The sequence below is a fragment of the Elephantulus edwardii genome, unplaced genomic scaffold (assembly GCF_000299155.1).
Source record: "Elephantulus edwardii isolate Elephantulus edwardi_28Jun2011 unplaced genomic scaffold, EleEdw1.0 scaffold00004, whole genome shotgun sequence".
NCBI lineage: Eukaryota > Metazoa > Chordata > Mammalia > Macroscelidea > Macroscelididae > Elephantulus > Elephantulus edwardii.
Genome location: NW_006399754.1, coordinates 16,101,690 through 16,114,706, shown reverse-complemented (window position 1 = coordinate 16,114,706; position 13,017 = coordinate 16,101,690). Strand labels below are relative to the sequence as shown.

General features: G+C 45.0%; 1 protein-coding gene across 1 annotated transcript in view; it reads right to left on the bottom strand.

Moving 5' to 3' along the window:
• The window catches only part of DZIP1 (DAZ interacting zinc finger protein 1), a 71,504-nt gene that overhangs the window by 58,222 nt on the left and 265 nt on the right, over nucleotides 1-13,017 (bottom strand). Inside the window, exons 2-3 of the mRNA XM_006879626.1 lie at nucleotides 12,952-12,977; nucleotides 11,137-11,709 (exon numbers count right to left, since the gene is read on the bottom strand). Of these exons, the coding sequence (XP_006879688.1) occupies nucleotides 11,137-11,709; nucleotides 12,952-12,977 (599 nt within the window). The remainder of the gene's footprint in view (nucleotides 1-11,136; nucleotides 11,710-12,951; nucleotides 12,978-13,017) is intronic.

The following is a 13,017-nucleotide window of genomic DNA, read 5'->3' as shown; positions in this document are numbered from 1 at the left end:
CCGGCTGGATGACAGGAACTCTAAGACATAACATGCACACACCTAACATGATGTCAAAGCCAACCGCAGATTGAAAAACCAGAAGAAAAAGAGATTCAGAATGTTCAACATCGAGGTATCTCCTACTGGACTGCAAGCAGAAAGCATTCTTCAGTCCATCAAGTGAACAAAGAGAATCACAGAGCAAAACTATACCAACCAGGCAGTCTGCAACTCCTCCACAGAAGCACTGTGTGCTGGCCGGTGAAGGAACAATAATCTACAAAAGTTTGGATCTAAAATGATTCTTTTCAACCAAGATGCCTTCTAAACTTGAAAAGCTGAGAGAACTCCGTAATTACTGGCCTTTTTGAAACAAAGAACACTTTGATACTTCTATTCATGAATCATCAATGTCATCATCTCATCACTGTGGAGTCAGAACTAACTCCTAACTGACCCTCCAGCAGGTTTCCAGAGGCAGTTAACTGCACAGGAAGAGACTGCCCAACCTTCGCCCCCACAGCACCTGCTGGGTTCGAGCTAACTGCCTTTGGGTGGGCAGCACAACTCCTTGGCACCAGTCCACCAGGGCTGTTTGCTTTATAGGCCGATCTGATAGTTGTATGAACAGTAACCTCCTATAGTGGCCTCAGGTCAAGGTTAAAGGAAGGTCTTAAGGCAGAAGGCATTAGTCTTGGGGATCCTCCAGTCTCTTAACAGTCCAGTCAGTCTTTTTTATGAATTTAAGTTTTGTTCTACATGTTTATCCAATGTTAAAGAAGACCTTACTGTGTCCCCAGTCAGAACAGACGATAGTGGCAGCTGGACACTATTAAATTCTTCTCGCCTTGGATTAGAGGAAGCTGGAGTTCACGTGGGTCTTTAGGTCTGTGGACTAATTACTTCCTTCAGTAATTCCCCTTGTTCCATACAGGAAAAGGCCAACAGATGTATAACAGATGGCTGATGCTAAATTGCTAAGACATCAGAAACAACAGCTGACATTCTACCAGGTTTTCAGAGGCAGTAAATCACACGGGAAGAGACTGCCCATCTTTCTCTTGTGGAGCTGTTGATGGATTTTAACCTATGCCTTTGGGCTAGTAGCGTAGTTCCTTACCACTAAGCCCCCAGGACTACCTACTCACCAACCTACGATGCGGAGTATTAACTTCAGAAACTATATTATGCCGATTGACCTTGATGTCACCTAAGTCCTCGTTCTTCAAGCCCAGTAACTCAGCCCTATGAGGTGTGTGTATGTGTGTTAAGAAGCTTCCATTACTGTACTCCTTATTCTATAATATCCATGAATTTATATGGAGCAGATACATATGTATATACAAAGGCCACAACCATCCCTATATAGTCACATGAACAATTTTGGATTGTTATTACTGTTGCTGGAGAACTGCAGGTTGTTGTTGTTATGTGCTGTCGAGTCGTTTGCGACCCATAGCGACCCTATGTACAACAGCCCTAAACCCTGCTCTATCCTGTGCCAATCACATTGCCTCTGACACACGCATCCCGATAACCCCAGTCACTGAATCAATCCACCTCATAGAGGGCCTTCCCCTCCTGCACTGTCCCTCCACCCTCCCAAGCATGATGTCCCTCTCCAAGGGCCTGTCTCTCCTTACAACATGTCCAAAGTATGTCAGACGAAGCCCCAGAATCCTTGCCTCCAAGGAGCAGCCTGGTTTAACCCTCTCTAGGTTGAATCTGTTTGTTTTCTTGGCAGTCCATGGTATATTCAATACTCTTCTCCAGCACCACTACAGCGTTTATTGTACTTGTTCTTTCTTTTGCATATACCTTAATGTCTTAGTTTATTCTGGTCATACTGTGCCGACTCCTCCTCCACATTGTGCATTATCGTATTCTTCACAATTATTAGGACATGTCCATTATCTAGTGATTCTTCATTCTTATTTTTGTTGTTGTTGTTGTTAAGTGCTGTTAAGTACATCTCATAGGCACCCTATAAACAATGGGCCTGAACCCTGTCATATGCTGTGCCATCCGCCTCCTCTCTTGACACACCTGAGTCCATTGCTGCAGTCACCGTGTCAATCCATCTCATTGAGGATCTTCTTTCTTCACTGACCCTCCACCTTTCCAAGTACGATGTCCCTCTCCAGGGAACAGCCCGTCCTAACAACGTGCCCGAAGTATCTGAGACAAAGATTCACCATCTTTGCCTCCAAGGAACAGTGTGGCTACGCTTTATCCAAGACATTCCCTGTTTGTCCTCTTGGTCATCCATGAGATAGCCAGGACTCTTCTCCAACACAATGCAAAGACATTGATTCCTAGGAGCTACCAACTCCCACTGCTGCCAAGTTGATTTTGACTCACAGTGACCCTCCATCCGGATCCCAAGACGCTAAATCTTTTGTTTTTCTTCAATTTTATTATTTTTTGTGTGTACCGTCAAATCAGATCTGACTGGTACAGGAGGAGGTTACACCTCCTTTTCCAGCAGAGCATCGGGTGGATTTGAACTGTGTTCCTCTGGCACTGCAGTGCAGCTTCTTACCACCAGAGCTCCCTAAGACTATAAATCTTTACAAAAAGAGACTGTTGATCTTTCTCCCATGGAGTGGCTGGTGGATCCAAACCACCAACCTTACAATTAAAAATATGGCACATTATACACTACGTCACCAGGGGTCCTTTCAATAACCATCAAATAATATGGTTTTATGGTGTGTAAACCTATTCTTGGCTTTGTATAAACGTTGTTGCTGCAAACAACAAATGCTGGTGAGGTTGTGGAGAAACTGAACTCATTTTTTGGTGGGAGTGTAAAATGGTGCAACCACTGTGGAAGGCGGTATGGCACTTTCTCAAAAAGTTGCAAATAGAAATACCATTTGACTCAGCAATTCCACTACTGGCAATATAACCTACAGAAACCATAACCACCACCCAAGCAGATATATGCACACCCATGCTTATTGTGGCTTTGTTTTCAATAGCAAAGAGCTAGAAAGAACCCAAGTGCCCATCAACAAACAAATGGATAGAGAAGCTGTGGTATATTCACACAATGGAATACTATGCAGCATTGAAAAACAAGTAACTCATGAAATATTACACAAAATGGGTGACCCTGGAGGACATTATGCTGAGTGAAATATCTCAAGACACAAAAGAACAAATATTGCAACAAATACTGTTTTTCTTTTACTTTTCAAAGAGAAAAGTGAATTGGGGGAAGGAGGTGAGCAGGAAGAAAAGTGAAACAATGAATGACTTAGAAACCCTAAGTCTCTGTAAACTTTCATTAAAATAAAAAAAATAAATAAAAAGAGGGGGAAAAATAAGGAAAAACAAAGTTGTGGCTTGCTGTTGTGTGCCATTGTGTTAGAACTGACCCATAGCTGATCCTCCAGCAAGTATCATAAAACACTTGTCCTTAGTCACAGAAGGACAAATACTTCATGGTGCCACTGTTGTAGAACAGGACTGACCTTGGGGTTGCGGGAAGACTGAAAAAGATGGGTTCAATAATGTATACTGCACTGAAACAGATGAGGGAGAAAACCGTTTAAGAGGGATATATGATTAGGTCTTTTTGTCATGACAGGAGTCCAGAGCAAAGGCTGTATAGTAGAGTGGACCTGGTGGAGGGATTGTAAAACAATGAAAGAATTTTTCTTTTCTTTTTCCAAGAGAGTAGTGTACTAGGGGGGAGGGCTGGGAGGGGAGAAAAGTGCAACAATGAGTGAGTGGAAATCCAAAGTCTCTGTAAATTTTCATTGGAATTAATAATAAATTAAAAAAACAAAACAGGAGAAAAAAAACCTTGTTCTTTTGTGACAGACATTTTAATCAGCATAGCACTGCCCAGACGCATCCGTGTCATTTTTTCTGGGATTCACCAATGTTGTCACTACACGTAACCCATTTCATGTATGTGCCACATTTTGTTTATTCATTACTTCATGAATGAACACTTAAGGCTGTGACCATCTGTTTAGTATCATGAGTAATGCTGCAATGAGCATGGCTGTACACACACCAATCCATGTCTCTGCTCCTATTTCTCTCCATCCGATTTCTCTAAGACAGGGATTGCTAGATCACATATGTCTATACTTATAGCTTTTTGAGAGGACAAGTCATCCTATTTTCCATAGTGGATGATGGTGGTGTTTAGTGCCACCAAGTACAACTCATAGCGACCAATAAATCTGAACCCTGTCCTATCCTGAGTCATCCTTATCCATTCGGATACATCTAAGTCTACTATTGCAGACACCGTGTTAATTCATTTTGCAGAGAATCTTGCTTGTCTTTGCTGACCTTCCATCTTTCCAAGCATGATGTCCCTTTCTAAGGAATAGCCTCTTCTAAAAACATGTCCAAGATACGTGAGATGAAGTATGATCATCTCTGCCTCCAAGGAATATTCCAGCTGTGTTTCTCCAAGATAGATCTATTTGTTCTTTTGGCAGTTCTCTTCTCCAGCACCACAACTTAAATGCTTCAATTCTTCTTCTGCCATCCTTACTCACTGTCCAGCTTTCACATGCATAGCAAGTGACTGGAAAGACTGGCCTGAATCAGTCACACCTTAGTCTTTAAATGAATATTATTGCTCTTCAGGGCTTTGGAGAGATCACTGACAGCAGATTTGCCCAATGCTGTACATCTCCTGCTCTCCTGACTTTTGGTACCAAAGGTTTTGTCTGCGGATCCAAGCAAGATGACCATTTCAATCCTATCTCTGTCTAGCATGAAATTGCCTATTGGTCCAGTGGTGAGGATTTTTGTTTTCTTAATGTTGAGATGTAATCCATATTGAAAGATGCAGTTTTTGATCTTCTGCAACAAGCAATCGGGTCCTCCTCACCTTCAGCAAGCATGGTGTGTCATTTGCATAATGCAGGTTATTGAAGAGTCTTCCTCCAATTCTGATGCCTCATTTTTCTTCACAGGGTCCAGTTTTTCAAATGATTAGCTCAGTACGCAGCTTGAATAGGTATGGAGAAAGGATACGCCCTTTTGTGCAGTGTATAATCCACCAGCAATGTATAAACATTTCAGTCTTCTCAAAGCCTCACCAGTATTCATTTTCTGTTCGAGTAGTGTTTTGCAGGAGTGAAACTGTAACTAATTGTAGTTTCTATACATGATCTACTGTGCTGGAGCTGAAAATGTAAGAAAAAAAATAGAGCCACTTCCATAGTTAAAAAGACCATTTCTAAATTCATCTTGAAATACAATGTTGTGACAGGATAATATCCATACACATACAAGGAAGACCTGTTAATCTCACTATCATTCAGATATATGCCCCAACAACCAGAGCCAAAGAAGAGGAAATAGGTGACTTTTACCGACTTTTGCAGTGGAAATTGATGTAACATGCAACCAAGATACTCTGATAATAAGGAGAGTTTGGAATGTAAAAGTTGGGAACAGGGAAGAAGGATCAGTAGTCGGAAAACATGGACTTGGTGGCAGAAACAGGGCTTGAGACAGAATGATAAAATTCTGTACAATCAATGACGTATTCATTGCAAACACCTTTCCTAAGAAGCACAAATGGCAATTACACACATGAACTTCACCTGACGGTGTGCACTGGAATCACACTGACTACATCTGTGGAAGAAATCACTGGAGAAGCTCAATATCAGCTGTGAAGACTAGGCCAGGTGCTGACTGGAACAGACCTCAACTACTCATATACAAGTTCAAACGGAAGCTGAAGAAAATCAAATCCACCACAACCAAAGTTTGACCCCAAGTTTATCCCACTAGAATTTTAAAGATCATCTCAGAAACAGGTTTGAAGCCTTGAGCACTAATGAGTGAAGACCAGATGAGCTGTGGGAGGATATCAAGAATATCATTCATGAAAAATATAAAAAAGTCATTACAAAGAGGAGAAAGAAAAGACCAAGATGAATGTCAGAAGAGACTCTGGGTATTGCACTACAACGCCGAGAAGCCAAAGCAAAGGGACCAAATCAGAAGGAACTGAAGAGAAGATTTCAAAAGGTAGCATGAGAAGACGAAGTCGGCAAATAAAAGAACTCGCTCCGCATTTCTTAAGCTGAAGGAACTGAAGAACAAATTCAAGCCTCGAGTTGCAATACTTAAGGATGCTGAAGGCAGAATGCTGAATGACCCAGGAAGCATAAAAAAAGAAAACGGAAGGAGTATACAGAGGCACTACACCAAAAAGAATTGGCTGACACAGAACAATTTCATGAAACAACATATGATCAAGAACGTACATAGATGAAGGAGGAAGTGCAGGCTGCTCTAAAAGACTTGGCCAAAATCAAGGCCCCAGGAATTGATGGAATACCAAGTGAAACATTTCAGCAAACAGATGCTGCCCTGGATGCAGTCACCAGGTTACGCCAAGAAATCTGGAGGACAACTACCTGGCCACTGACTGGAAGAGATCTGTATTTATTCCCATTACAAAAGAAAGGTGATAAAACTGTGGACATTATCTAATGATATCACTAATATCACACACAAGCAAGATCCTGCTGAAGATTATCCAGAAATGACTGGAACAGGGCTTCAGCAAAGTGCTGCCAAAATGTGCAGGCTGGTTTTAGAAGAGGCCATTGCACTAGAGACATCACAGACAACATTAGATGGATCTTAGCAGAAAGAAAAGAGTATCAGAGAAATGTCTATTTCTGTTTCATTGACTGCAAAAGCATGTGACTGTATGAATCATAATAAATTGTGGCTAACCTTGAGAAGAATGGGAATTCCAAAACTCTTACTTGTGCTCATGCAAAACCTATACTTGGACCAGGAAGTAGTAGTCAGAACAGAGCAGGGAAGCACTGCCTGGTTCAGGATCAGCAAAGGTGTGTGTCAGGGATTCAGCCTATCTCCATACTTTTTTAATCTATGTACAGAACAGATCATTAGGGAGGCTGAACTTTATGAGGAGGAATGTGGTAATAGGATTGGAGGAAAACTATCAACAACCTACTTTATGCAGATGATAGAACCTTGCTTGCTGAAACGGAAAAGGATATGAGACGTGTTCTGCAGAAGGTCAAGGACCATAGTCTTCAATATGGATTGAAGCTCAACATCAAAAAGACAAAGATTCTCACCACTAAGTCAACTGGCCACTCAGCCAAGTATCCACTCTGTTGACCTAGTGGACAGAAAGTTGTGCTACCAAGCCCAAGGTGGGTGATTTTAATCTGCGGCACTCAGGCCTAGTTTAAATTGTTTTTTTGTCAATCATTCTTCTTTGTGGTATAGCACTGGTCTGTGCATTGCTGTACAGAGGTAACTCACGGTTGCTGTGATGCTAAACACTGTGACACTGATGTGCCAAATGCAATAATGGATACCTATGGACAGTGTTTGGTGAAGCTTCTCAATTAAATCAAGCTTGGAAGCAGGAGTGGCATCCACTTTCGAAATAGCTTGCCTCTGGAAACTCTATGAATATGGAGAAACGACCAAAGTTATACAAGTGTTCAGGTCTTTTGTTCATAGGGTTATTATGAGTCGTCTATGACTCAACAGCACTTAACAACAACAGGTCAATCGGCAACACCATGATGGATGGAGAAGAGATCAAGGTCGTTAAGAGTTACAGCTTGCAGCGAGCTCTGATGGCCTAATAGCAAGAAACTGCACTACAATCCCAGAGGTATGTGGTTCAAATCCACCAGATGCTCTGCTGGAGAAGGAGGAACAAACTCCTCCTGTACCAGTCAGATCAGATTTGATGGTACACATGCAGAAAAATAATTTAAAAAAATAAAATTAAAATTTTTAAAAAAGAGTTACAGTTTGCTTGGCTCTTCAATCATCACTTTTGGCACCAGCAGTCAGGGACCTCTCCAAACTCCTAAAAGGCAATGATGTCAATCTAGAGACTAAGGTGCACCTGATTCAGACCATGGTCTTCGGTATTACTTGCTATGCATCAGAGAGGTGGATAATAACTAAGTATGACAGAAGAGCCTTCGAGTTTTGGTGCTGGAGGAGAGTCTGAAACATACCATGGACCATCAAGAGAAAAAAACAGGTCTTTCTTGGAGAGGGTGAAACCAAGTTTCTCCCTGGAGGCAAGGATTCTGAAGCTCCGTCTCACATACTTTGGGCATGTGGCCAGGACGGACTAGTTCTTGAAGAAGGACATCATGCTTAGAAGAATGGAGGGTTAGCCCAGGAAAGGAAGACCCTGGATGAGATAGACTGACATGGTACCTGGGGCAATAGGATTAGGAGTATTGGAGTCAATGAGATTGGCTCAGGATTCAGAGGTTCAGAGCTTTTGCACATAGGGTTGCTATGAGTCACAGGCGACTCAATGGCACACAACAACAAGGACAACCGAGCAGTAATTGCGTCTTGCATTCGTCAGCTGCCAATTAATGTCTTCTTTGATGGTCTCAGTTCTTCATGTTTTAAATAATCTCATTTTCTTTTTTAATTTAGAGATCTTTTAAGAAATAACATCATTTAGAATAAAGAAATACTTATTTTCCTCACATTTCCAGTTTTGTTTCAGGGTTCTTTTTTCTATTCAGTTCAAGCAAAATTAAACTTTCCACTAAAAACAAAAACAGATTTGATGCACTGAACACTAATAATCAAAGGCCAGATAAGTTGTGACATCAAGGACATTGTACATGAAGCAAGTAAAAGGCCATTATAAAGACAAGAGAATGCAGAACAGATGTCAGAAAAGACTGAACCGTGGACTAGAATATAGAGAAACTAAAGCGAATGGAAGAAATGATGAACTAGGCAAGCCAAGCTGAAGATATCAAAGGGAGGCCGCTCGGGAAGACAAAGCAAAGTATTATAATGAAGTGTGCAAAGGTCTGGAGTTAGGAAACCAAACGGCAAGAACACGCTCAGCATTTCTCAAGCTGAAAGAACTGAGGGGAAAAACCAAGCCTTGAGCTGCAACAAAGAACTTATGTGCAAAAGACTGGAGGATGTAGTAAGCACCATGTAATATACAGAACACACACACAAATAATTGGTCTTTTTGTTATATGTACAAACATAAAAAAACCCAAAAATACACACCCATCTTTATCGCAGCTTTGTTCACAATAGCAAAGAGTTGGAAACAACCCAAGTGCCCATCAACAAACGAATGGATAGAGAAGCTATCTGGTATATTCACATAATAGAATACTACGCTGCATTGAAAAACAAGAAGTCATGAAATATTATACAAATCGCATGACCCTGGAGGACATTATGCTGCGTGAAATATCTCAGTCACAAAAGGACAAATACTGCATAGTGCCACTGTTGTAACATCGGGGTTGAGGGAAGACTGAGAAAGATGGGATAAATAATGGATACTGCATTGAAACAGATGAGGGAGAGAACTGTTTAAAAGGGATCTATGATTAGGTATCGTTGTCATGACAGAAGTCCAGAATGAAGGCTGCACAGTGGAGTGAATTTGGGGGGAGGAATTGTATAACAATAAAAGAATTTTTCTTTTGCTTTTCAAAGAGAAGAGCAAACTGGGGAGACGGGATAAACAGGGAGCAAAGTACAACAATGAATGAATGGAAACCCTAACTCTCTTGTAAACTATCATTAAAATGAATATTTTAAAAAAAAAAAGAAGACCAAAAGGGAGGGAGCTCTGGTGGCCTGATGGCAAGAAGCTGCACTGCAATCTACCAGGTGCTCTGCTGGGGAAGGAGGGGCAATCTCCTCCTGTGCCAGTCAGATCCAATTTGACAGTACACATACGCACATACACACACACACACACACACACACAATAATAAAAGTAATGTCTAAAAAAAAAATAACCACCCAAAAATAACTGGTTGACAATCATTTCTGTAAATAGCCTATGAATCAATGGTTCTTCCATTCATTCACACTGGGCCTCCACTGGCCACTGATAAAGGGAACAAGTCCTTGAATAACCTGCATTTCGGTGTCTTAAATAAAAAAGACAGTTGTTTAATCATTATGTGACCCTTCTGTCAATAATATAGACTGGTACAGTGACTGCGGCAATGGGCTCAAGTGTGTCAGAGATGAGGAGGATGGCACAGGACAGGGGAGGGCTCAGACCTATTGGTCAAAAGGTCTCTATGATTCCTACGTGACCACACCTAACAACAGCAGCCCACTGGTTAAAGAAAGCCTTTGGTCCACGGTCAAACTCACCAGCTGGTGAACGGGAGGGCCGTCACTGGCAGAGATTCCAGGCTGAGCAACCTTCTGGGAGAATTCTACTTTGTCCTACAGGGCAGCTCTAAGTAGAAATTGTTCAACAGTTGCGGGTTTGGGGCTTTTTTTATGTAGCAAGAGTAATGAGTCATGTCACATGCTGATTAAAATGACTGACTTCACGTAAATATGTTTCATGTGCTGTTCTGTACAAATCGTTTTTAAAAAGTGAGCAGTAGGGGCAAACTCAAATTCATTGTCATCAAGTCAGAACCCAGGCACAGTTGATTCTCCACCGGGTTTTTCTGAAACTATGCATCACATTTGGGTGGATTATCCATTTTTCTCCCACAGAGCCGCTGGTAGATTTGAACCGCGAGAGACACCACCTTTGCACCAGCAGCAACAGCTCCACAGAGTTGCCACCAAAACTCTGCGACCTGTGATGCTGTTGTTGTTATGTGCGCTCAGTCACTTGCAACTCATAGAGACCCTAAACTCTGCTCTGTCCTGTGACAATCGCACTGCCTCCGACACACCCATCCCGATTACCCCAGTCACCGAATCAATCCACCTCATAGAGGGTCTTCCCCTCCTGCGCTGTCCCTCCACCCTCCCAAGCAAGATGTCCCTCTCCAAGGACCCGTCCCTCCTTACAACATGTCCAAAGTATGTCAGACGAAGTCCCAGAATCCTTGCCTCCAAGGAGCCGCCTGTGATAGAGTTATAAAATGTCTAAGCTCCCAGGGGTGAGTTTTTTCCTTTTTATGGGCGTGTGTGTTGTGTGCTGTCGATCTGGAACCGATTCAGTGGGTTCTCAGAGGCAAAAAAATAAAAGGTACATGAGGAGACTGCCCATTCTTCTTCCCTGGATCTGGGTGGATCTGAACCACGTGCCTTTGGAAACGGCAGCGCAGCTTTTGACCACGAGGCCACCAAAGCTCCCGCACTGTGTCCCTTGGTGACACGGTGTCTCCCTACCTGGTAATAGCTGGCCTTGGCCTCGATCATCAGCTGCTGGGTGGAGATCATCTTCTTCCTGCGCTTGCACTCGTCCTTCAGCAGCTTGATCTCGCCGGCCTGCTTGCTGAGCAGCTTCTGGCTCTGCTCGCCGTCGCTGTGGCTCTGGCGCAGCCGCTCCTCCAGCGCGCGCAGCTGCGCCGTCAGGAAGTCCTGCGAGTGCAGCAGGTACTCGATGGTGAGCTGCGCCAGGCGGATGAGCTTCAGCAGCACCGGGTCCACGCTCGACTGGCAGTGCGGGCACTTCTCGTCCTCCAGCTTGCAGAAGGTGATGTTCATGATGTTCTCCTGCAGCGTCAGCACGTCCACGGCTCCCGCCACCTTGTCCACGTCGATGGCGCTCAGCCGCCTCCAGTCCACGCTCTCCAGGCGCGGGCGGAACTGGAAGTAGGGCAGAGGCCCCAGAGCCGCCAAAGGGGGCGGCCCGAAGGCCATGGTGGCCGCTGCTGCTGTGCCCGCAGAGGCAGGGGCCGTGGGGGGGGCCGGGCTCTCAGGACAGCTGGGCAGCGGGTAGTAGACGTGCTTCTGGAACGGCTACGGGAAGAGGGGACAACGCGGCGGGAGGCAGGGGTGCCAGGGCACGGGGTGGGGGGTAGGGGGGACAGGGGAACTGGGAACCTCCACCAACCCTGGCTGCTCCAAACCCAGCCCCGGGTAACTTTCAAAAATACCTGGGCCCTCCAAACCCAACTCCACCTGCCCCAAACCCGACCTCGGGTGCTCTAAACCCGATTCCAGGGTACCCTAAACCCAACCCCAGTGACTCCAAACCTAACCCCGGCCTCCCCAAATATAATCTGCCACCCTAAACTCGACCCTTACTTCTCCAAACTCAACTCCAACTACTGCGAACATAAATGGGTGCCCCAAATCCAACCGCAGCAGCTAGCTCCAAACGCGACCCTGGGTGCTCCAAACCCAAACTGGGCCGCTCCAAACCCACTACAAGTGCTCCAAACACAACCGTGGGCGCTGCAAACCCAAATACGGCTGACTCGAACGCACCCCAACCTCAGATGCTCCAAACCCACCCCGGGTGTCCCTAACCCAGGCCACCCCCAACCCAAACCTAAGTGCTCCAAACCCACCCCGGGTGTCCCTAACCCAGGCCACCCCCAACCCAAACCTAAGTGCTCCAAACCTGACCCCAAGTGATCCAAACTCAACCGTGGGTGCTCCAAACCAAAATACAGCTGCCCCCGACACAACCCCGACCCCAAGTGCTCCAAACTCATATATGGCTGGCTCAAATCTGACCTTGCCACCCCAAACCTACCCCAGGTGCCCCAAACCCAACCTCAATCACCTGAAACCCAAGCCCAAATATGGCTGCCTCAGACCTAACCCCAGTCGCCCTAAACCCGACCCCAAGTGATCCAAACTCAACCGCGGGTGCTCCAAACCCAACTACGGCTGCCCCCAACCCAACCTAACCCTAGGTACTTCAAACCCAACCCCAAAATGCTCCAAACTCATATATGGCTGGCTCAAACCTGATCTCACCCCCCAAACCAACCCTGGGTGCCCCAAACCCGACCTCAGTCATCCCAAACCCGACCCCAAGTGATCCAAACTCAGCCGCGGGTGCTCCAAACCCAACTACGGCTGCCCCCAACCCAACCCTAGGTGCTCCAAACCCACCCCAAGTGCTCCAAACTCAAATACAGTTGGCTCAACCTGACTCTGTCACCCCAAACCCACCCTGGGTGCCCCAAACCTGACCCCGCCACCCCAAACCCCGCGCCCCTAGCCGGCATCCTTGCCTCCCGCTCTTACCATGCTGGCAAGCAGCTCCGCGGCCTCTGCGGGCGTCCCGGGCGGCAGAAGCGGCCTCGCCCACTC